We start from the raw sequence: 25,867 nt of genomic DNA, 5'->3' as shown, positions 1-25,867 counted from the left end.
ATTACTCACCCTCAAGCCGTTCGAGATGCATATGTCAATCTTGTTTCAGACGAACACATTTTTAGTTATTTTAGAAAATGTCTTAGACCCTTCAGTGGATATAATGTGAAGCAATGGGGTCCACCTCCTTCAAGTCCCAAAATGTGCATACATCCTTCACAAAAGTAATCCATCCGGCTCCAGGGGTATAAACGAAGGCCTTCTGAGGGTAATCCGTGCGGTTTTGTCGTAAAAATATACATATTTAAAACTTTATAAATGAAAACCTCTGACTTCCGGCAACGATCGACGTGCGTTCACGGGTGAACTGAGTGGAGTTTTGTTTTGCTCTGCACTCTGGCGCCTTCGTTCTACGTCACGACGGTTCCTACGCTACGTCCTACCTCGTACGCCGACTTCCATCACCCGTGAACGCGCGTCGATCGTTGCCGGAAGTCAGATATTTTCATTTATAAAGTTTTAAATATGTATATTTTTACGACAAAACCGCACGGATTACCCTCAGAAGGCCTTCGTTTATCCCCCTGGAGCCGGATGGATTACTTTTGTGAAGGATGTATGCACATTTTGGGACTTGAAGGAGGTGGACCCCATTGCTTCACATTATATCCACTGAAGGGTCTAAGACATTTTCTAAAATAACTGAAAATGTGTTCGTCTGAAACAAGATTGACATATGCATCTCGAACGGCTTGAGGGTGAGTAATGCATGTGTTAAATATCATTTTTGGCCGAACTATCCCTTTAACAAGGCTTTCATTAGTAATCTAAACATCTACACACATTGAACTGAATTAGCCTTAGTATAAGGATATGTTGCATTTGCACACATAAAATAAGATTTCACAGCTATGTGCCTGTTGCATATAGAATCAAAAAAGAAAAATCCCACAAAGCGTTGTGATGGGAAAAGACCCTGAGTGACTGTCTTCAGCTGGAGAGAAACTTCACTCCTGACTCACATTGGAGTAAACGACGGTCTCCTCGACGGTCAGCGTGGAGTCGTCCAGCTGAGTGACTGTCTTCAAATGGAGAGAAACTTCACTCCTGACTCACTTCGGAGTAAACGACGGTCTCCTCTCCGGACGGCTCCTCGACGTGCAGCGTGGAGTCGTCCAGCTGAGTGACGATGTAGTGCGTGCCCTCGTCGTTGACAATCACCTGCGTAAGCCCCTCCTTCATCATCAGCTGACTGGCTGCGAACTGCAGCACCTCCTGCATCTGCTCAGACGTGTGCTGATTGGCCGAGCCCATCACCTGATCCGGCGTCTCCTCGTACACCTGAGCAAGAGGCGTCTGAGCGTCGCTCTTCTGATCGGAGGTGATCTCTGTAGCACCGCCCTGCTGGCCCATCTCCGTCACAGCGCAGAGCAGCGCGTCCAGAGCCGAGGAGGACTCACACACCCCGCGCTCCGCCTCCTCCTGCCCTCGAGCCTCTCCGGACGACTCCACCAGCACGTATCGGGTCTGGTCCCGGGAGGCGATCAGCTGCCCGTCCTCAGTGAGGTGCAGCACCTCCGCCAGCTGGCTGGACATGGCCAGGGTCTGTAGCGTGGCGGCGGCCGACTCCTCCAGGGCCTGATCGATGGCCACCTCTCCCCCGCCGTAGCCCTGGATGATGATGACCTGCTGAAGCGCCTCGGACCCCAGCTCAGGCTCATCCGGGGCGAACGCCGCCTCCGCCTGCACGAACGACGCACCCTGACCCTTCAGACGGCACTCGAACGACTTCGACACGATTCCTGACACAGACACAGGAGAGAGCAGAAACACACACAATAAGTGGACCGTTTCATGTTTCATGAAATATAAACCCAACGTGGGCCTAAGACATCAAAACAAACCCAAAACAGGACGTGATGTCACAAGATGTGAGCCTAAACAGGACAGAAAGCAGATCTTCAATAGTGTTTGACTCCTTTACACAACAGTTCTCAGCGGGCATCATATGAACAAGCGCGTTTATCCTGCACACGGCATTGCTTTGAATGTTTGGTAAGTTCAGTCGCAAAATATACGTTATAAAGATGTTTTATTTTTTGTATCTTTTTGGACTAAATGTGTAATTTTCTTTTTTCCTCAGTGTATTTTGTAGGTTATAGAAGCTTATTTCTGCTACAGAATAAAAAATATAAAAAAGTAATTGCGAGTTTTAATAGTGAAAACCGTCTTGGTTACATATGTAACCCTCGTTCCCTGAAGGAGGGAATGGAGACGTGCATTGGACGTGCCGAATGATTGGGATCACGCTTAGGGAGCCTAAAATCTTACGAGTGTTAACAGAACCAGCCAATGCACATTGGCGTGTGAGATTCGCATCTCGTGCTCCACTCCGCAGCGGGGGTATAAATACGGAAGGGGATGCACCCACCATTTGATTTTTAGCTGAGGAGCCGAGCAGAGCCTGGGGTCAGCGGTGGTCCAGCAATGGTGGCGACGGGACTACGGTTCCGTTCTCTCCTTCAGGGAACGAGAGTTACACACGTAACCGATACGTTCCCTTTCAGGCGGTTACGTTCGACGTACGGCGGACGTGCCGAATGATTGGGATCCCAAATAACCCGCCACCTAGTGTTGACACCTTCTAGTGCCTAGCGAAAGCCTGCTGATCCCCCCACATTATTGAGGTGCAGATGGGACAGGGCTCAGGCCAGGGAAGTCCACTGCTGTTCCGCATGACCCACTCAGACAGACTTGGATAACACTGGGAAAGCATGCCCTTTCGGTGGAAAGGGAGACGCTGCCGAAGCCCCATCCTGCCCAGCAGGAAGATATCATGTGGAGGTTACATATATGGACTGGGCGTTTCTGGGCTGCACAACATATGGAATGTTACTGAGGTGGGTCCGGCCTAAGCAGGGGGGAGACAGACCGGTCAGAGACGGCAGAGCAGGCTCTGCCAAGGGAAAGACAAGGCTCACCTCAGGGAGCCGCACAGTGGAAGAATACACATTTGGGATCGCCGTAGGGATCACATCATATGGGAACCAGCCTAGTACAGGTTCCTCTGATGCATACGAGTGCTAGGCCTGGCTTCGGACGCTCAGCTACGTCCGACAGCCGAGAGGTGTGGAGGAACTTAACAGGGTTCGGCTAACGGGGAACTCAACGGGGAGCTAACGGGGAGCAGAAATGGTGCATGTATCCAGACCATAGGAGGGAAATGGTGTAGCAAGTCGACACTTCGAGCAGGGCCTACGGTGTTGACTGGCTTCTAAGAGAAGAGAGCACACGGGAAGCTACCGGCTTGACAAGAGGGCTATAGAATCTAGCGAACGTGTTTGGTGTCGCCTAGCCCGCAGCTCTACAGACATCTGTCAGCGAGGCACCCTGTGCCAGTGCCCAGGAAGAAGCTACACTCAGAGAGGAGTGGGCTCACAACCTGAGGGGGCATGGTGCGTCTTGGGATTGGCACGCCAAGACGATGGCATCCACTATCCAGTGGGCCAACTTTTGCTTGGAGATAGCCTTTCCTTCTGCTGGCCTCCGTAACAGACGAAGAGCCGGTCTGAGGTCCACGTATAGGCACAGTGCAAGAACAGGACAGAGAAAAGCCAGGGCTGGGTCTGTCTCCTCCGGGGGCAGCACTTGCAGGTTCACCATCTGGGGCAGATATCCAGGCCGGGATCTCAGGATGATGTGAGAGTCGGCCGGCTCGAATTCCAAGCACAATTCGTTGACCGAAAATGCGTGCAGGTCCCCTTCACTCTTGATGGAGGCCAAAGCAAGCAGGATAACTGTTTTCATACACAGGATTTTTGACTCGGCTGCCCGCAATGGCTCAAGGGGAGGTCTCTGCAGTGCCGTCAGCACCAGAGATAAGTCCCAAGAGGGTATTGAGAGGGGGCGAGGTGGATTCAGTCTCCTCGCACCCCTCAGGAACCTGATGATTAGGTCATGCTTCCCCATGGATTTTCCATCAACTGCATTGTGATGTGCGGCAATGGAGGCAACATACACTTTGAGGGTGGAGGGAGACAGCCTTCGCTCCAACCCATCGTGCAGAAAGGAAAGCACAGTACTGATTGATCTTCGGGTCTCTTCTTGGTGAGAAGAACACCATTCAACAAACAGGTTCCACTTCAGAGTGTTAGCATGCCTTGTAGAGGGTGCTCTCGCAGAAGTGATGGTGTCTACGGCAGCTTGTGGTAGATCACCTAGAACCTCCGCCAGACATGGAGTTTCCAGAGGTCTGGACGTGGGTGCCTTACGGTACCCCATCTCTGAGAGAGGAGGTCCTCTCTGAGAGAAATGGGCTAGGGAGGGGCTGCCGAGAGGAGCATCAGTTCGGGGAACCAGGTCCCCAGGTTGGGCCAATAAGGGGCAACTAGCAAGATCTGCTCCTCTTCCTCCCTAACTTTGCACAGTGTCTGTGCGATAAGGCTCACTGGGGGAAACGCATACTTGCGTAGGCCCCGGGGCCAGCTGTGTGCCAGTGCATCCGTGCCGAGGGTCCCCTTGGTCAGGGAATGGAACAACTGGCAATGGGACGAGTCTGGAGAGGCAAACAGATCTATCTGTGCGGCCCCGAAGTGGTCCCAGATCAGCTGGACCGCCTGGGGATGGAGTCTCTACTCTCCCTGGGCCACAGGCTGTCGTGAGAGCTCGTCGGCAGCACGATTGAGCAGGCAGGGGACATAAGTGGCACGAAACGACCTCAGATGACTACATAGGAGGAGATGGCGGGCGAGTTGCGACATGCGAGGGAGCGTAGACCACCTTGATGGTTGATGTACGCAACGGTCGCAGTGTTGTCCGTAAGGTCCAGCACGTTGCTGAACAGTGGCTTCTTGAGGCGGCTCAGGGCAAGGTGTACTGCTAGCAACTCGAAGCAGTTGATGTGCCAATGCAGTTGGGGGTTGGCCCGTTCTGTTAACACTTGAAGATGATAGGCTCCCTAAGCGTGATCCCAATCATTCGGCACGTCAGACACACGTTGAACGTGACCGACTAAAAGGGAAAAGCAATGACTACAACATAATCAATTATTCAGATACTGTTGGTTCTCTCTTGTTTTTGCATGTGTTCATTTCTTTGATTGACAGCGTGGACTGAAATTATGTGGCACAATTTGTCATGTTTCATTGCATTATTTTTACAAATAAAACAATCGACTCCAAGCACAACTACGCAATATGACTACAAAAATCTTGAACTCATTTATAATAACATTTGAAATAAGAGGTACAGATGTCAGTTTGGTTGAGCCCTGCTGCACGTTTAGATAAGTGCCGGTTATGAACAGCCACTGATGAAGTTTGAGTAGAGAATGAGGCGGACGAGCACCTGCGTGCAGGTAAGCCAGGTCTGGGTTCTCCAGGTCCGGGTGCGTCTCCTTCAGGTGGTTCCTGAAGTCCATGGGGCCGTTGGTGGCGTAGCTGCACTTGGGACAGTTGTACATCTTCACTCCCTCATGCTTGCCTGTGTGCAGGATGTGCTTACGGATGTTCTCTGCGCAGTTCGATCTGACAATACAAACAACAACACGTTTATTTACATTCACTAAACGCTAAACAGATGTCGTGTTTCCTTTCATATGGAGCAAAACATCAAGACTGCTATTTGCATTAGTGGTGCTTTTTAAAGGGACAGCTCCAGTAGAAACAGTGAAACATGATGAGTGTGAGATAGGTGTTAATGCTGAGAGTGAGACAGGTGTGCATGCTGAGAGTGAGACAGGTGTGGGTGCTGAGAGAGTGAGACAGGTGTGCATGCTGAGAGAGTGAGACAGGTGAGCATGCTGAGAGAGTGAGACAGGTGTGCATGCTGAGAGAGTGAGAGACAGGTGTGGATGCTGAGTGTGAGACAGGTGTGCATGCTGAGAGTGAGACAGGTGTGCATGCTGAGAGAGTGAGACAGGTGTGCATGCTGAGAGAGTGACACAGGTGTGCATGCTGACAGTGAGAGACAGGTGTGCATGCTGAGAGTGAGAGACAGGTGTACATGCTGAGAGAGTGAGACAGGTGTGCATGCTGAGAGAGTGACACAGGTGTGCATGCTGAGAGAGTGAGACAGGTGTGCATGCTGAGAGAGTGAGACAGGTGTGCATGCTGAGAGAGTGAGACAGGTGTGCATGCTGAGAGAGTGACACAGGTGTGCATGCTGAGAGAGTGAGACAGGTGTGCATGCTGAGAGAGTGAGACAGGTGTGCATGCTGAGAGAGTGAGACAGGTGTGCATGCTGAGAGAGTGAGACAGGTGTGCATGCTGAGAGAGTGAGACAGGTGTGCATGCTGAGAGAGTGAGACAGGTGTGCATGCTGAGAGAGTGAGACAGGTGTGCATGCTGAGAGAGTGAGACAGGTGTGCATGCTGAGAGTGACACAGGTGTGCATGCTGAGAGAGTGAGACAGGTGTGCATGCTGAGAGAGTGAGACAGGTGTGCATGCTGAGAGAGTGACACAGGTGTGCATGCTGAGAGTGAGACAGGTGTGCATGCTGAGAGAGTGAGACAGGTGTGCATGCTGAGAGAGTGAGACAGGTGTACCTGTAGTCGCACCAGGGGCAGCGGTAGGGCTTCTCGCCCGTGTGCACACGCTTGTGCCGCGTCAGGTGAGACTGTGTGGTGGAGGCGAAGCTGCACAGCTGACACTTGAAGGGCCGCTCACCTGCAGCACACACAGCACAGATGAGTCTCCTGTTCTCTGTCCACAACACCTCCTTACCTCTAACTATGATAAATACTCAGACAAGACTTTCTCCAGCCAACATTTAAAGGTGCAGAGTGTACATTTTAGTCTGGACCTGTGTGTTAACACAGTGTGTACCTGTGTGCTGGAGAGAGTAATGTGTCCCTGTGTGCTGGTGTGTGTGTGTGTGTGAGATGTGTACCTGTGTGCTGGCGCCGGTGTTTGGTCAGAGCGTGACGAGTTCCTCCAGCAAACCCACAGAGATCACAGAGGAAAGACTTCTCTCCTGAAACACAGAGGATCAGAGACCAGCAGTTTCATCACTTACACACATTACAGTTCTCTAAAATATGCAAGACCGTACTCAGACCGTACACACACACACACACACACACACACTCTCACACACTCACACACACACACTCACAGGTAAAGACACTGAGATAATGAGGTCATGTATGAAGCCAGGCGTGTGTTTGTAAATGTGTACCTGTGTGTGTCCGGTGATGGTCCTTCATGGCAGAGAGGGTGAGGAAGGCGTAGTGGCACGAGTGTGTGTGTGTGTGTGTGTGTGTGTGTGTGAGTACCTGTGTGTGTCCGGTGATGGTCCTTCATGGCAGAGAGGGTGAGGAAGGCGTAGTGGCACGAGTGTGTGAGTGTGTGTGTGTGTGTGTACCTGTGTGTGTCCGGTGATGGTCCTTCATGGCAGAGAGGGTGAGGAAGGCGTAGTGGCACGAGTGTGTGTGTGTGTGTGTGTGTGTGTGTGTGTGTGTGTGTGAGTACCTGTGTGTGTCCGGTGATGGTCCTTCATGGCAGAGAGGGTGAGGAAGGCGTAGTGGCACGAGTGTGTGTGTGTGTGTGTGTGTGTGTGTGTGTGTGAGTACCTGTGTGTGTCCGGTGATGGTCCTTCATGGCAGAGAGGGTGAGGAAGGCGTAGTGGCACGAGTGTGTGTGTGTGTGTGTGTGTGTGAGTACCTGTGTGTGTCCGGTGATGGTCCTTCATGGCAGAGAGGGTGAGGAAGGCGTAGTGGCACGAGTGTGTGTGTGTGTGTGTGTGTGTGAGTACCTGTGTGTGTCCGGTGATGGTCCTTCATGGCAGAGAGGGTGAGGAAGGCGTAGTGGCACGAGTGTGTGTGTGTGTGTGTGTGTGTGAGTACCTGTGTGTGTCCGGTGATGGTCCTTCATGGCAGAGAGGGTGAGGAAAGCGTAGTGGCACGAGTGTGTGTGTGTGTGTGTGTGTGTGAGTACCTGTGTGTGTCCGGTGATGGTCCTTCATGGCAGAGAGGGTGAGGAAGGCGTAGTGGCACGAGTGTGTGAGTGTGAGTGTGTGTGTGTGTGTGTGTACCTGTGTGTGTCCGGTGATGGTCCTTCATGGCAGAGAGGGTGAGGAAGGCGTAGTGGCACGAGTGTGTGAGTGTGAGTGTGTGTGTGTGTGTGTGTACCTGTGTGTGTCCGGTGATGGTCCTTCATGGCAGAGAGGGTGAGGAAGGCGTAGTGGCACGAGTGTGTGAGTGTGAGTGTGTGTGTGTGTGTGTGTGTGTGTGTACCTGTGTGTGTCCGGTGATGGTCCTTCATGGCAGAGAGGGTGAGGAAGGCGTAGTGGCACGAGTGTGTGTGTGTGTGTGTACCTGTGTGTGTACCTGTGTGTGTCCGGTGATGGTCCTTCATGGCAGAGAGGGTGAGGAAGGCGTAGTGGCACGAGTGTGTGTGTGTGTGTGTACCTGTGTGTGTACCTGTGTGTGTCCGGTGATGGTCCTTCATGGCAGAGAGGGTGAGGAAGGCGTAGTAGCACGAGTGTGTGAGTGTGAGTGTGTGTGTGTGTGTGTGTGTACCTGTGTGTGTCCGGTGATGGTCCTTCATGGCAGAGAGGGTGAGGAAGGCGTAGTGGCACGAGTGTGTGAGTGTGAGTGTGTGTGTGTGTGTGTGTACCTGTGTGTGTCCGGTGATGGTCCTTCATGGCAGAGAGGGTGAGGAAGGCGTAGTGGCACGAGTGTGTGTGTGTGTGTGTGTGTGTGTGTGTGTGTACCTGTGTGTGTCCGGTGATGGTCCTTCATGGCAGAGAGGGTGAGGAAGGCGTAGTGGCACGAGTGTGTGTGTGTGTGTGTGTGTTTGTGTGTGTGTGTGTGTGTGTGTGAGTACCTGTGTGTGTCCGGTGATGGTCCTTCATGGCAGAGAGGGTGAGGAAGGCGTAGTGGCACGAGTGTGTGAGTGTGTGTGTGTGTGTGTGTGTGAGTACCTGTGTGTGTCCGGTGATGGTCCTTCATGGCAGAGAGGGTGAGGAAGGCGTAGTGGCACGAGTGTGTGTGTGTGTGTGTGTGTGTGTGTGTGTGTGAGTACCTGTGTGTGTCCGGTGATGGTCCTTCATGGCAGAGAGGGTGAGGAAGGCGTAGTGGCACGAGTGTGTGTGTGTGTGTGTGTGTGTGTACCTGTGTGTGTCCGGTGATGGTCCTTCATGGCAGAGAGGGTGAGGAAGGCGTAGTGGCACGAGTGTGTGTGTGTGTGTGTGTGTGTGTACCTGTGTGTGTCCGGTGATGGTCCTTCATGGCAGAGAGGGTGAGGAAGGCGTAGTGGCACGAGTGTGTGTGTGTGTGTGTGTGTGTGTGAGTACCTGTGTGTGTCCGGTGATGGTCCTTCATGGCAGAGAGGGTGAGGAAGGCGTAGTGGCACGAGTGTGTGTGTGTGTGTGTGTGTGTGTACCTGTGTGTGTCCGGTGATGGTCCTTCATGGCAGAGAGGGTGAGGAAGGCGTAGTGGCACGAGTGTGTGTGTGTGTGTGTGTGTGTGTGTGTGTGTACCTGTGTGTGTCCGGTGATGGTCCTTCATGGCAGAGAGGGTGAGGAAGGCGTAGTGGCATGGGTGTGTGTGTGTGTGTGTGTGTGTGTGTGTGTGTGTGTGTGAGTACCTGTGTGTGTCCGGTGATGGTCCTTCATGGCAGAGAGGGTGAGGAAGGCGTAGTGGCACGAGTGTGTGAGTGTGAGTGTGTGTGTGTGTGTGTGTGTGTGTGTGTGGGGCAGAGCTGACTGCTACCAACCACGTCCATAGGTGGCGGATAATGGACAACCCTTCAGATATGAAGGTAAGCTACGAAATAAGCTGGGGGCTCCGTGCGGTGGTCCCCAGTCGAATAAGTAGCCGTGGACCAACAGCGGAGGTCTATCAGGTATGGAGGGACTAGTCGAGTGGCATCACTAGATCCACTGTTAAAACTCCATTTATGCCAATGATACTCCTCGACATGGCGAGTTCAGTCCGCCATTATCTAAGACTGGTGCCCCCACTGCCCTGTGGGTTGTCTTCCGTGAGCATTTCATCTCCTCAAGACAAGGCCGCGTTGGGGACACGCGATAGGCAGGCTCAACCAAGGACAGAGACCTGGCAGCCCCCTGCAATTCCACCATCCATCCGGTTGTCTAGAGTTCATCTCCTGCCACTGGAAAATGGATTTTGGAGTGAAGCTGTGGAGATAGGGTCTGCGCACCCCTCTCTTCACATTAAATCCATTCTTTGCGCATGCTGTCACTTCACCGTACAAGTCCTTCGGCGACAGGGCAAATGCGACGGGGGCAGGTCTTGGATCAGACTGGCAGCCTCTAGCCTGAGCCCTGCACGGAGGCGGCACAAACGTGATGGTCGCTGTGTGGACGGGTTGGAACAGCGTCCACCTTCGGCAGCTTTTTGTGCGACTGAGCAGCCCTCTTTAGGGTCCGCACTGCTCACCCCCTGCCGGGGGGAGGGTCTAGAAAAGGTGACCCAAACATTGCCTGTTCCCTACACTCCTGGGCGGCCCACCGCAGTCGCCAAGGCATCCCATTACGCGGTCGAAAATATAAATATAATTCTAAACTACTAAACCTGGCTACATGGAACGTACGCACACTTCTTGATGTGAGGAATGGAACTGACAGACCCCGCAGACGCACTGCCCTGGTTGCGAGCGAGCTTAACAAGTACAATATTGACATTGCAGCTTTGAGTGAGACCCGGCTCGCAGGAGAGGACTCCCTAATAGAAGTCGGGCAAGGATACACCTTCTTCTGGAAGGGTCTTCCAGAAGATACCCGCCGTCTACATGGAGTAGGTTTTGCTATCAAGAGTAGACTGCTCCAGAACATTCCAGAGTCTCCTGTGGGAATCAGCGAGCGGCTGATGACTTGGCGCATTCCTCTTGCAAAGGGTCGCTATGTAACATTGCTAAGTGCTTATGCGCCAACTCTAGATGCTGAAGAAAGCATCAAAGACGTTTTCTACGAGTCTCTCGACGCAGCTCTCCTCAAAGTTCCTCACACTGATAAACTTGTGCTTATGGGAGACTTCAATGCCAGAGTAGGCTCCAACAACATGCTCTGGTCTGGGGTAATTGGGAAACATGGATTAGGCAACATAAACCGGAATGGTCTGCGACTCCTTTCCCTCTGCTCTGAGCACAAACTGGTCATAACCAACACAATTTTCCAAATGAAAAACAAATATAAAGCATCATGGATGCACCCCAGATCCAAACACTGGCACCTACTCGACTACATTATTACCCGGCAACAAGATCTACATGAAATCTCCATTACCCGAGCAATGCGTGGTGCGGAGTGCTGGACAGATCATCGGCTGATCAGATCCAAGATACACCTAAAAGTCCGACCCCAACACACTAGGCATCAACCCTCAAGGCGGCTCAACTTCCGAGCCCTAAAATCCCCTGACGTCACTGCTACGTACCGTCGCTGCTTGGCTAATAACCTTTCCTCTGTTTTCACTCATCCCCTACACAATACAGCGGAAAGCGTATGGGCTAATTTTAGCTCAGCTATACAACAAGCCGCTACTGACACAATTGGTTTCACTTTTAAGCGTCACCAGGACTGGTTTGACGATAGCTGCCCCGAAATATTGGTCCTTCTGGAGGAGAAGCGTAAAGCCTTCACCGCTCACCTCTCCAATCCACAATCTCCCTCTTTGCGCTCACACTGGAGTAATATCCGTGCTGAGGTGCAACGCCGGCTTCGCATAATGGAGAATGATTGGTGGCTTAGGAAAGCCCATGAAATCCAAGGCTATGCGGACACCAACAACTCTCAAGCCTTCTACGATGCAATAAAATCACTATATGGACCCCAAAAACGTAGAATCACCCCTATCAGATCTGCAGATGGTACAATTCTGCACAGGGACAAACAAGAAATTCTTGTGCGTTGGGCTGAGCATTTTAACACCCTTCTCAATCAAAATAATCCGACTGACCCCACTGTCCTGCAGCGCCTCCCAATGCTTCCACTTGTACATGAGCTTGACGACCCACCCGAGTTCTCAGAAGTCCTCACAGCAGTACGAAGCCTCAAGGACAATAAGTCTGCTGGTCCTGATGGAATCCCTGCAGAAGCTCTAAAGAAAGGCGGGTACCTGCTCACCAAAACCCTCCACCAACTTATCCAGATAGTATGGGCACAAAAAACTGTTCCTCAAGGCTGGAAAGACTCACAAATTGTTACCATTCACAAGAAAAAAGGTGACAAGTCCATCTGTGGTAACAGTCGTGGCATATCCCTGCTCTCTGTGGCAGGGAAAGTATTAACGAGGGTCATGCTGTCCCGTCTTACCAAGAGCATCACAGAAAGGATCCTTCCTGAGTCACAGTGCGGCTTCAGGAAGGATCGCTCCACCTCCGACATGATCTTTGTCCTGCGCCAAATGCAAGAGAAGGCCAGAGAACAGAACAAAGACCTGTTCATTGCCTTCATCGACCTGGCAAAGGCTTTTGACACCATTGACCGTCAAGTCCTTTGGGTCATTCTGGAGAAGTTTGGGGTGCCACCAAGATTTCTGTACATTCTACAACAGTTTCATTTTGGCATGCAGGCTTGTGTGACTATGGGTACATCTCAATCTCCCTCCTTTCCTGTGCAGGTAGGAGTGAAACAGGGGTGTGTACTGGCTCCAGTGATCTTCAACCTCTTCCTGGCAGCAGTCACCCTCCTCTCCCGCAGTTCCCTCAGCCCCGATGAGGGTGTTTGCCTGCAGTTTCGTCTGGACAGGAACCTCTTTGACCTTCGCCGCCTGCAAGCCATCACCAAGTGCACTACTCTCTCAATTCATGAACTGCAATATGCCGATGACTGTGCCCTCCTAGCCCACAGCCCTACCGCAATGCAGCACACACTGGATGTTGTATGCGCAGTCTATCAAGCTTGTGGCCTACAAGTTAACATTCAAAAGACAGAAATCATTGTACAGACCATGGTCCCTACCCCCACACCCCCTGGATTCTATATTCATGGTTCACCAGTAAAGGTTGTTCAGCACTTCAGCTACCTTGGAAGCATTCTAACACCCACCTGCCTCATAGACAGCGAGATCCAGGCACGCATTAATCTCGCCTCCTCTGCCTTTGGCAGACTTCGAGCTAGAGTCTTTGGTAATAAAGATCTCCGTACTTTCACCAAAGCGGCCGTTTACCAGGCAGTCTGCGTTTCCACCCTGCTGTTTGGTGCTGAAGCATGGACTCCTACCGCAGGCATATTCGGTGTCTTGAGGGTTTTCATATCAGATGTTTGCAACGTATACTAGGGGTCACATGGAAAGACAAAATCTCCCACACGGACATCCGCCAGCGCACCAACTCCAGCTGCATGGAGGCAATCCTTGCTAAGCGGCAACTGCGATGGATTGGTCACGTTATCCGCATGCCCTCCCACCGCCTTCCCCGGCAAGTCCTCTATGGACAGATACATGCAGCCAACAGGAGACCTGGGGGTCAGAAGCGTCGATACAAGGATCATCTCAAGGAGACCCTGAAAAGCTGTGGAATCAGCCCTGGAGTTCTGGAAACAAAAGCTGCCAACCGTCAGGCATGGAGTTCTGCATGTGATCTGGGGGCCCAACAGATCGAATTAAAGCGCGCTCAACATAGAACCGAGCTACATCAGCGCAGACTCCAACGCGCACAGCCACAACTATATTCACACCCAGACTCAGTATTCACTTGTCCTTACTGCAGTAGGACATGTGGCTCTCGGATTGGGCTTCACAGTCACCTTCAATGGCACCGCCGTCAGCAGCGGTTGCACCAACACTCCAATAATGCATCCTAGAAGTGACGTCATCTTCAAAATCGATGGACAGCATAAGAGAGAAGAGAAGAAGAAGTGTGTGTGTGTGTGCGTGAGTACCTGTGTGTGTCCGGTGATGGTCCTTCATGGCAGAGAGGGTGAGGAAGGCGTAGTGGCACGAGTGTGTGAGTGTGTGTGTGTGTGTGTGTGTGTGTGTGTGTGTGTGTGTGTGTGTGTGTGCGTGAGTACCTGTGTGTGTCCGGTGATGGTCCTTCATGGCAGAGAGGGTGAGGAAGGCGTAGTGGCACGAGTGTGTGAGTGTGAGTGTGTGTGTGTGTGTGTGTGTGTGTGTGTGTGTGTGTGTGTGTGTGCGTGAGTACCTGTGTGTGTCCGGTGATGGTCCTTCATGGCAGAGAGGGTGAGGAAGGCGTAGTGGCACGAGTGTGTGTGTGTGTGTGTGTGTGTGTGTGTGTGTGAGTACCTGTGTGTGTCCGGTGATGGTCCTTCATGGCAGAGAGGGTGAGGAAGGCGTAGTGGCACGAGTGTGTGAGTGTGTGTGTGTGTGTGTACCTGTGTGTGTCCGGTGATGGTCCTTCATGGCAGAGAGGGTGAGGAAGGCGTAGTGGCACGAGGGCCAGCCGCACTTGAAGGGTTTGTCTCCGGTGTGCAGCTTCATATGGTTATTCAGAGCCCATTTCTCACTGAAGTTGCGCTCACACAGATCACACTCAAACTTTCTAGAGAACAGAACACATGACCGATGAGCCTCTACATCTGACACAGCTCTAACTCACACACTTAAAGAGCAGCTCTTCTGATGTTCCCATCTGTGTTCAGTGTGTGTGATCATGAGAAAGCTCCAGTTGTCCTCTATATCAGTGTCAGTGTTTCTGAACTCCTGAAACGCCTCCACTGTAGTCTCGAGTTTCTTCCGGGAACGAACACGTCACAATATTCCTCATAGGGGTGTGACTGTTATTATATAACCGTGAGACCGACGGTTATAGTTGAACACCGTCATTAGAACTCTATAACCGCCAAAACCGTGCTATTAAAATATTTTTTACAAACATTTTTTATCATAGAGAATGTTTAAATACTAATATCAGCTTAAGAGGGAAACGGAGGCTGCTACTGCTGGAGATGATTCGGGAGAGGTCTGTCTGTACTTTACCGATCAGAGCGCGCGCTGACACGGAGTAAAGCCTTGTTTATACTCGACGCGTCCGCACGAGCGCGAAGGTGAGCGCGGCAAAAATGACGCGTTCGGTGCGCAAGACCGGCAAGACCCCATTTGGCTTGGCTGTGTGCACGGCTTTTTTTGTAACAGCGCGCGCGGCGGCGCGTCCGAGGATGACCGACTTCAAGCCGAATCTGCCCGAGCCGTACGTCTCACCGCACCGGCATTTTGAATCCGGCACGAATCACTGGACCGGCACGAATCTGCCCGAGCATGTAGGCTACGTCTCACCGCACCGGCACCGGCATGTTAGAAATTGTCTTTGCAAAGTAATGTCACAGTTATGTAATGTGAATGGAAAACATGATCAAAATAGCCTATTGTGAAAGAATCTATGGATGCTCACAACCCTATGAATGTTGTGGGTCTATCTGTGTGTGTGTGTGTGTGTGTGTGTGTGTGTGTGTGTGTGTGTGTGTGTGTGTGTGTGTGTGTGTGTGTGTGTGTGTGTGTGTGTGTGAGAGAGAGAGAGTGTGTTCAGAACCTCTCTTTAGGTTGACCCAGTCCATGCTTTCCCAGTAGATGAGTGTTCAGGTGCTTCTTCATCACAAAGGCCCATCTGTAACAACAGCAGACACTAAACTCACACACTGACTCACACACTCTCACACTCACACACTCTCACACTAACTCACACACTCTCACACTAACTCTCACACTCTCACACTAACTCTCACACTCTCACACTAACTCACACACTCTCACACTCACACACTGACTCACACACTCACACACTAACTCACACACTCTCACACTCACACACTGACTCACACACTCTCACACTGACTCACACACTCTCACACTGACTCACACACTCTCACACTGACTCACACACTCACACACTAACTCACACACTCTCACACTCACACACTGACTCACACACTCTCACACTGACTCACACTCTCTCACACTAACTCACACACTCTCACACTCACACACTGACTCACACACTCTCACACTGACTCACACACTCTCACACTCACACACTGACTCACACACTCTCACACTGACTCACACACTCTCACACTCTCACACTCTCACACTGACTCACACACTCACTGACTGCAACGTTTGCTCTGTTCTGACATCTGAAGTAGTTTAATACAGCATCTGTGTGCAATTACAAGCTGCTTTTGATACAACAGTAAGAAATGTCCTACATAATACCATTCATAGCCATCAACACACACATGTTATACTTATATATACACTCACCTAAAGGATTATTAGGAACATCATACTAATACTGTGTTTGACCCCCTTTCGCCTTCAGAACTGCCTTAATTCTACGTGGCATTGATTCAACAAGGTGCTGAAAGCATTCTTTAGAAATGTTGGCCCATATTGATAGGATAGCATCTTGCAGTCGATGGAGATTTGTGGGATGCACATCCAGGGCACGAAGCTCCCGTTCCACCACATCCCAAAGATGCTCTATTGGGTTGAGATCTGGTGACTGTGGGGGCCATTTTAGTACAGTGAACTCATTGTCATGTTCAAGAAACCAGTTTGAAATGATTCGAGCTTTGTGACATGGTGCATTATCCTGCTGGAAGTAGCCATCAGAGGATGGGTACATGGTGGCCATAAAGGGATGGACATGGTCAGAAACAATGCTCAGGTAGGCCGTGGCATTTAAACGATGCCCAATTGGCACTAAGGGGCCTAAAGTGTGCCAAGAAAACATCCCCCACACCATTACACCACCACCACCAGCCTGCACAGTGGTAACAAGGCATGATGGATCCATGTTCTCATTCTGTTTACGCCAAATTCTGACTCTACCGTCTGAATGTCTCAACAGAAACCGAGACTCATCAGACCAGGCAACATTTTTCCAGTCTTCAACTGTCCAATTTTGGTGAGCTCTTGCAAATTGTCGCCTCTTTTTCCTATTTGTAGTGGAGATGAGTGGTACCCGGTGGGGTCTTCTGCTGTTGTAGCCCATCCGCCTCAAGGTTGTGTGTGTTGTGGCTTCACAAATGCTTTGCTGCATACCTCGGTTGTAACGAGTGGTTATTTCAGTCAAAGTTGCTCTTCTATCAGCTCGACTCAGTCGGCCCATTCTCCTCTGACCTCTGGCATCAACAAGGCATTTCCGCCCACAGGACTGCCGCATACTGGATGTTTTTCCCTTTTCACACCATTCTTTGTAAACCCTAGAAATGGTTGTGCGTGAAAATCCCAGTAACTGAGCAGATTGTGAAATACTCAGACCGGCCCGTCTGGCACCAACAACCATGCCACGCTCAAAATTGCTTAAATCACCTTTCTTTCCCATTCTGACATTCAGTTTGGAGTTCAGGAGATTGTCTTGACCAGGACCACACCCCTAAATGCATTGAAGCAACTGCCATGTGATTGGTTGATTAGATAATTGCATTAATGAGAAATTGAACAGGTGTTCCTAATAATCCTTTAGGTGAGTGTATATGATCTTATTTAGATAGCCAGGGAAAATAACGTGTTTGGAGTTTAATGGTCTTATGAGATTTGATGTGTAGGTTTTAAGGTTTACTCTTCTTTGTAAAACTGCTTTAAACATGTATTGTACAAACACAAATACATTAAGCATTCATTCAGCTGAGATAAATGTAAAGAAAATGAGTTTCCTGAACTCACCCACAGATGTCACACTCCCACACACACACACACACACACACACACACTCACCCACAGATGTGACACCTGTACTCCAAACACACACACACACACACACACACACACTCACCCACAGATGTGACACCTGTACTCCAAACACACACACACACACACACACACACACACACACACACTCACCCACAGATGTGACACCTGTACTCCAAACACACACACACACACACACACACACACACACACACACACACACACACACACACACACACTCACCCACAGATGTGACACCTGTACTCCAAACACACACACACACACACACACACACTCACCCACAGATGTGGCACTTGTACTCTCTCATGCCCAGGTGTCTCTTGACGTGGTTGCGTGCGTCTCCGAGCTGAGCGGTGGCAAAGTTACAGATCTTGCACATGAACGGTTTGGATCCTGTAGAGAAAGATAAAAGACACTGAATTTTCTTCACCATATTCACAAATAATTGTTTAAACTCACATTAAACCAATATTCTGCCACAGAATGCTGTTTTATACTGATGTTATTAAATGGCATGCTCTCGCTGGACCCTAATGTATGGGTCTCTCTCCTGAATCCAACACTGCAGTTCCTCCACTGGCCACTAGAGGCCGGCTGCAGGAGAGACTCAGTCCCATAGACCCGCATGTTAAAATGCCCAACTTTACAGCAGAACAAAACATGTTTACAGCCTGGTACAAAAAGGTTTTGGTAAATATAACTATTTTCTTATAACTCTTCCGTTTAAATTATTTTAAGCCTCAAAGTTCTGCATAATTAAGGGCGTGGCCACTTGAGTGACAGGTGGATTGGCGCTGATGTCACCACTAGCCGTTTGTCTGCTGTCACGTCACCTCAGCTAATCCGCCTCACTCCACATGTTCGTTTATCCTGGAGTGACGCTGCCAAGATGGCGACGGCTGGCTCCGCCCACTTTGGGGTTCAAAAAACGCTCTTCAGGGGGGACGTCACGGACACTACGCCCATTGTAATACAGTCTATGGTCAGCACCAGGTGTGCTGCACATGCCCGGAAAAGTGAAGCCAAAACATTTAGACCCTTTGTCATGCCTTTGTTTATAAACCCTGTGTCATCGAATGGGACGCGAGCCAAACTAGAAAATCCAATGACACCTTAAATAAATTTTTTCCCAAAGGTGGTTTCTGTCATTTGAGGTAGTTCTTATCAGGCTGATGTATGTTCTATTGTTCGGTTTTAGTTAGTTGTGTGATGCTCTAAAGACGGGTCATGATTGACAGCTGTGTCTGCGAATGAGTCTGCGGGAGTAGGAGGGTGGGCGGGACCTTCATGCCACGGCTCCGCCTCACGAGACTCACGCTCCAAGATGCAAGATGCAAACGGACATTTTTTATTTTACTTTGTTTTTTTACATATTTTTTGTAGTCTGTAGAAACTGTAGAAATGCAGTTCTGACAAAGAAATCGCTTTCCTCTTTCAAACTAGAAAGCTAACTAGCTTTCCATTATTCTCAACGAGTCTCTTTACTATATTGCTGTAAAAATGACCAGAATACAATGATTCAGCACTAATAATTAACAGTTATATGGACTGCATTTATATAGTGCTTTCACAGACCCAATTGCCACCAAAGCGCTTTACATATTGCCTCACATTCACTCATTCATACACCGACGGCGGTGACAACAGCAGCTGGGGTTAGGTGTCTTGCTCATGGACACCTCGACACTTGGTCAGGTGGAACCGGGGATTGAACCACCAACCTTCGGGTTTGTAGACAACCTACATAAACCACTGAGCCACTGCACATATGGAACTGTAAAGCAGTCAAGAAGTACTTACTGGAAAAAAACTACTTGCACACCTTAGAATGTTCGTCAACCAATCAGAATCAAGCATTCATCAGCCAGTAGTATAAGTATTTAAATAATTATAAATTGCTTTTTTGGAGTGTGAGATCTGAGGCGGACATGTTTGAGCGATTCAGCGGAGCGAGTAAAGAGAGACTGACTGGCGTTCTCCAGCTTGTACGAACCCTGTAGGTAATTAAATGTAATCTGTTGCAAGTAAATGTTTTGATCAGACGGCGGGAGACGTACCTGTGTGAGTGCGGATGTGGGCAAGGAAGGCCATGGAGTTGCTGCTCTTGCACACTTTCCCGCAGTACTTGCAGACGCTGCCCTGGTTCTCCTGCCGCTCCCGGTTGATCTGCTCCGTGTCCTCCACCACATACTTGTTGACCTCCCTGAGCAGCTCCTCGTGCTTCTCCTTGATGTGCAGGAACAGGTCCTGCTCGGTGTGGCAGGGCTCGCTGCAGCGCACACACCTGAAGCTGGCGCCCCCGTCGGGCAGGTCCTCCACGCTGCCGTGCTCGTTGCGCAGGTGAGCCGCGCTGCTCAGGTGCTGCTGCAGGTTACTCTCGCTGTAGAACGACTTCCCACACAGCAGGCAGTGGAAGTGCTTCTCCTTGGACGGATGCTTCATGGAGATGTGGACGTTCAGGCCGCTCAAGCCATCGGCTAGAAACCCACAGTCCTCACAGCGGATGCGGGGAGTCGGTTTGGCCGGCTTCGTCTCGGGAGTTTTCGGCTTCCTCACGGAAGCGCCTGTCGTTTGTTTTCCGTCATGTGGGATCTTGTGCTCTGTTAGTGTTTTTAAAGGGAAAATGCAAGCGTCAAACTGTGCTCCTCTAAGGTGTTTCTCACTGTCATCTCCTAAGTCTGCAGTTTCATCCTCATAAAACATGTTTTCCTCATCCATATCCTCCAGCATTGAGTCTTTCTCAATCGTCTTTGACTGGGTCTCGTTTGATTTCGTTGGATCAATTGGGGATTCTTCCGTTGGATTAGTTGGGGATTCTTCCGTTGGGTCAGTTGGGGATTCTTCCGTTGGGTCAGTTGGGGATTCTTCCGTTGGGTCAGTTGGGGATTCTACCGTTGGGTCAGTTGGGGATTCTTCCGTTGGGTCAGTTGGGGATTCTTCCGTTGGGTCAGTTGGGGATTCTTCCGTTGGATTAATTGGGGATTCTTCCGTTGGATCAGTTGGGGATTCTACCGTTGGATCAGTTGGGGATTCCTCCATTGGATTAGTTGGGGATTCTTCCGTTGGGTCAGTTGGGGATTCTTCCGTTGGATCAGTTGGGGATTCCTCCATTGGATTAGTTGGGGATTCTTCCGTTGGGTCAGTTGGGGATTCTTCCGTTGGGTCAGTTGGGGATTCTTCCGTTGGGTCAGTTGGGGATTCTTCCGTTGGGTCAGTTGGGGATTCTTCCGTTGGATTAATTGGGGATTCTTCCGTTGGATCAGTTGGGGATTCTTCCATTGGATCAGTTGGGGATTCTTCCATTGGATTAGTTGGGGATTCTACCGTTGGATTAATTGGGGATTCTTCCGTTGGATCAGTTGGGGATTCTACCGTTGGATTAATTGGGGATTCTTCCGTTGGATCAGTTGGGGATTCTTCCATTGGATCAGTTGGGGATTCTTCCATTGGATTAGTTGGGGATTCTTCCGTTGGATCAGTTGGGTATTCTTCCTTGTCTTTGGCCGTATTCTTCACAGCAGATTGTTTTTCTCCATCCTGATCCTCAGGCGTCTCTATCGAAGGCTCTGCATCTTCAGTCGTGTCCTCCTCCGATCCGCCGACAGTCTCTGGCTTGGAGCTTCGCTTCGGTCTCTTCAGGTAACTCTCTCGCTTCTGCTTGTGTTTCTCAGTGGCCATGTGCCTGAACATCTCTCTGCGTGTCACGGTGTAGTAGCTGCACGCCAGACACACGAACTCGAAGTCTTTGGTGTGCTTGCGTCGCACGTGGAGAGCAAGAGACGTTGCGGAGTGAGCGGGGAAGCCACACTGAGCACAGACGTTACCCAGATCAGGCTTGCTTCTCTTGCGCGGCACACTGGCCTCATCCACGTCATCGTCCTCAATCGTCATCTCGATCTCTGCTACTGTGTGTGCTAGCTCTGTTGTCTTAGCTTGAGCAGGCTGCTCGGAGTCCAGCAGAACTACACCGCTGTCGTCTCCTCCGGCGGCTTGCATCTTGTTGAGGTGCTTCTTGGTCTCGCAGTGGCGGTCCATGTCTCCTTTGGTAACGCAGTAGTAGCTGCAGAGCTTGCAGACGAAGCTGTAGAGCCGGCTGTGCCTGCGGCGGATGTGGACGCTGAGGTTGGTGGCGTTGGACGCGACGAGTCCACAGTGTCTACAGACGGTCTCGCTGGACGTCTTCGGTCTACCGCGCTTGCGTTTGTGAGGAGAGTCTTTCCTCAGCTGTTCCTCCTCCTGATCTTCAGGCTCTCTTTGATCGGACAGGATCACCAGGATCTTCTCCACACAGTCTTCGAACAGAGCGCTGGTGTGGTTCTGGTCGGCCAGCTGCAGGTGGGCTTCCTCGCACAGGTGGCTCTGCATGGCCTCAGTGGTGCTGGTGTAGTAATGGCAGAGCCGGCAGTGGAAGCGGTGCTCCGGCGGGTGGGCCGTCTTAATGTGCTGCGCTAACATGACGGAGCTGTTGGCTGTGAAGTCGCATCGGCCGCACTGATGGTGTGACCGGCCTTCAGTCCGAGATTCCTGTGTCTGTGACCGGCCTTCAGTCTTCTCTGTCTCTAATGAATCCTGGTTCTCCAACATCTTCCGTTTGTGCTTCTCATGATCCGACTTGCTGTTACGTTGCCTTTTAATATGCTTTTCTGCACTGTGTGCATCTGTGAATTCCTCTACACAAGTATTAGGCTTTGAATGTCCATCAATTCCACCATTTTTATTGCTTTTCACTTTAGTGTCCGAATCCAAACTGCAGCCTGCTTGTGTATCCGGGCCATCTGTACAGGTCTGGTTTGTGTCTTCCTCGTCCTTCACTGATCCACATGAGATGGGCTCAACTATTTCCAGCAGGATCTGAGTGGGACTGGCTCTTCCGTCAGCCTTGTGTGTGTGTTCGCTCTCGGTCTGTGTGTCCTCCTCTGACAGAGGTGCACAAGCATCACTTTCTTGTACCCGGGGTGTGTTTTGCGAAGAACTCAACCCTGTGTCGTTCGGTACGCCTCCTTTATGAGAGTGTTTCCTCGTCGAGTGAATTTTCAGTGCAGTTTGAGTTTTTGCAACAAAGTTGCAAAGTGAACAAACCAAAGCCTCGGATGTTTGTGGAGAGCCATGTTCTTCAGACCGGTCCTCACGCTCACTTTCCTCTACAGCATGTCCAGAATCCTCAGACGCTTTATGTGCTGATGAAGCATCTCCTGAGCCCGTATCATTGGGCTTTTCCTTAGATTGGCCCTTGTCCTTCAAAACCTCCTTTCCAGATCTTAACTTGCGTTTGGGATTGTCCATGTTGCTGTCGGTTCACATGCAAGAATCACTAGGCTCCATGTGAGGGATCCATGGACCTTTCTGTGAAAACAGTGCGGTGAAAATTGTTAATATGTATGTAAATAAAATAATGATAATAATCCTTGTAAATTATTACACTGATTAATATTGTTTTTGTACAAGTTGAAATATATATATAGGGGTACAGGTGTAACGATACTAATATATAAAGGCCGACACAAGTTGTCTTAATCTTATGGCCGGTTCAGACTCCACAATATCAGCCTGATTTCTGCACGAGCCGTTTGACGAAGTGTGTCGTGGTGATTCATGAACATCAATGAGCGTTAAGAAGCAAGAATCAATCGTTTCATGCTGGATTGAATCTGAAATGATGTTTGTTCTGCAACTTGTTCTGTTACTGCAATGCGTTTCTTTGTTTTTTATTTATTACTAAAACTTTTAAGCTGGAGCCTCTTATTAATAACACAACTTGATCGTTTTTTTCTCCATTCTGTCCCTGATGGAGTTTTGGTTCCTTGCGGCTTTTGGCTGCTTAGTTAATACCTGAATTGATTACTAACTTTTCATTTGATTTTTTAAATGGAATGCTTACTTAACTAAACAATATTTGAAACAATTTTATTTTCAAATAGTTAAACTATAGCTAGATATTAAAACAAAACAGTTGCAACAGTTGTTGCTGTGATATTTGACTGTTATTGGTGCCGTGACACAGTGAATCAGGCGTAATACTGTCCTCTGATGAACAATAGTACCAGTTGTGATGAAAAAGACAATGTCGACCTCTACAAAGGTCACTGCCACAATCATGCAGCTTCTACTGTCCTGGTAAACTGAGTTATTTACTATTTATTATATATATATGGTATTATTTTGATTCAATCAGAGGGTACTTTTGGTATTTAATCAAAATAATATCATAAATATAAATAATAATGTCATGATACTGAACTCACAATACGATTTTATTGCAATAGTCCAAGATAAATTATAAAAGGTTAACAAAAAATTTACTTTTGATTAAAATGCTAAATTTGGTTTTACATTGTGTGTAAATGAATAGGCTGGAGTTGGTGCTGAAACCCAAAGCAGGACACGGTGGCCGAGAGCTCAACGCGCCGCAACTGAAGAAAACACATGCAAATAGAAAAAAAACATGCAATTAAGAAAACACATGCAAATTAGGAAAACATCTTCATCAGTTTCACAACACACGTGTGCTCCAAATACTCACAATTTTAAGCTGTAAGCGCGTCCCAGCCAGGTTCGTCACTTATTTGGTTGTGGTCTGTGTTATTTGCAGCGCATTTCTGTATTTGGTTGTGTTGTGTGGGGGGGGGGGGGGGGGGGGTTCTATTTGCATGTGTTTTTTTTTCAGTTGCAGCACATTGAGCTCTCTCGGCCACAGTAGCAGGAGAATAGAGACACCAGAATAACAATATTCATGATTCTGAAGCTGAAAATACAGAATTATTTTAGACGAATATGCTTGATCTCTGTCACTGACTGGATATATTTAAAATAATAAAGGCCACTTTTTATTGGTAGCAATACATTTGACATGAGCCATACATATTCCCCCATTCCATTATTATACATTATATTCAACATTATAGTAGTTTAATGTAGTACTGACACTAAAACTCATGAAAAAATCTCACAACTAATTTTCATTTTGGGTGAACTATACACAATACATAGTCACTATCCACGATACATATTGATGAATTTTTGTATTGTGATATATTGTGACACGATATATGGTTACACCCCTATAAATAATTACACAACACATAAATGAGCACCTCATATTACCCAGTTGAACTGTTGATCTTTTAAATGACTGTAAAACACAATCATCACTGAACTGAAGCTGCTTGAACACTGCTTTTAATCTTCATCATCTGACAGGCGGTGTACATACAGATATACACATTCTAAACATATAAAGCAGAACAACTTTAAAGTGTAAACTCTTTTTTCATATTGTATGTGTTCAGAAAGTTATTCCAATCCAGTCTCTTTAATATAGCTTATCTTATATTAAGCTATAAACCTCTTCATACATAAGCACTCCAAATAATGAAATATTGACAATACAACAGAAACTTGTTGTAAAACTGCATTTATTATCATTCACTATGCTATACGACTAGCGCGTGCGCGCAATAGTGTCGTTATTAAGAGTTTCACATGTACGTGTTCTGCTTATCTAAAAAAAGTTTGCTTCGTGAAAACGATGGAAAAGCGTTAATCAGTAATATTAAACTTTAATTCGTTCTTTAGGCTATGTTTATATTTGCTCTCAGACATGAAACAGTTTCATTTTTACTTCCTGTTACCGTGCCTGTTGCTGACTGGCGTGAGTTTCGTCCAGTCAGAAGGTCAGTTTCCTGCGCTCGTCCAATGGGAACACGGGAAAGGCGGGTCTTCGCGTGAGTACTGAAAACGACGGCGGCACGGAGGCCCCAAAAGCGCATCAAATGCGACGTACAAATCCTTCACATTACACGCTACTAAGCGACGGGAACCGAGATAACATCCATATATCATGCTTCTAAATATCAGACATGGGTTCGCGTTGTCAATAAAAGTTATGTTTGAATGTCGTTACCTGAAATGTCGCTCGTATTCTCTCACTTCGCGCGTTCTGCTCTTGGTCACAAACGGCGCACCGTAGTCTGCTAGCTGTTACGTCACAGGGGCTCGAGCGCAGCCAGATCTTCTGATTGAAGGAGGAGATGGGAACCTCAAAGCGGTTCACGCGGATCACGTGCGCCAATCGCCGTGCCCGAACTCTCCAGCTCGTTCACCGCAGACACGAAGCCTCGAAACACAGCAGGCTGGCGACCTCTGCTGGCCACACTGGTGCACCACTGCAGCGGGAACTCAACGCAAACACACCTTTACACTTGCTGCAAATGTTTCCAGTGTAGGCTGATCTTTTAAATGTAATCTAGAACCTGTGAAATGTGTGTTCTTGTATTAATGTGTAGTGCATGTTTTGT

General features: G+C 49.2%; 1 protein-coding gene across 1 annotated transcript; it reads right to left on the bottom strand.

Moving 5' to 3' along the window:
- Positions 1–750: 750 nt before the first annotated feature.
- Positions 751–25,644, bottom strand: znf407 (zinc finger protein 407). The gene is made up of 9 exons (XM_056237131.1): positions 25,474–25,644; positions 19,631–22,916; positions 17,852–17,966; positions 15,391–15,465; positions 14,237–14,403; positions 6,830–6,913; positions 6,486–6,606; positions 5,287–5,465; positions 751–1,742 (listed from the first exon to the last, which is right to left on the bottom strand). The coding sequence occupies exons 2-9, from the start codon at positions 22,854–22,856 to the stop codon at positions 1,042–1,044; spliced, it is 4,668 nt and encodes a 1,555-aa protein (XP_056093106.1). The 5' UTR covers positions 22,857–22,916; positions 25,474–25,644; the 3' UTR covers positions 751–1,041.
- Between the last annotated feature and the right edge of the window lie 223 nt (positions 25,645–25,867).

This window comes from Rhinichthys klamathensis, unplaced genomic scaffold (genome assembly GCF_029890125.1).
Source record: "Rhinichthys klamathensis goyatoka isolate OS25496 unplaced genomic scaffold, OSU_Roscu_1.1 h1tg000479l_1, whole genome shotgun sequence".
Lineage (NCBI taxonomy): Eukaryota > Metazoa > Chordata > Actinopteri > Cypriniformes > Leuciscidae > Rhinichthys > Rhinichthys klamathensis.
The sequence above is the reverse complement of the archived record's forward strand: the minus strand, read 5'-3'. Positions and strand labels throughout refer to the sequence as shown.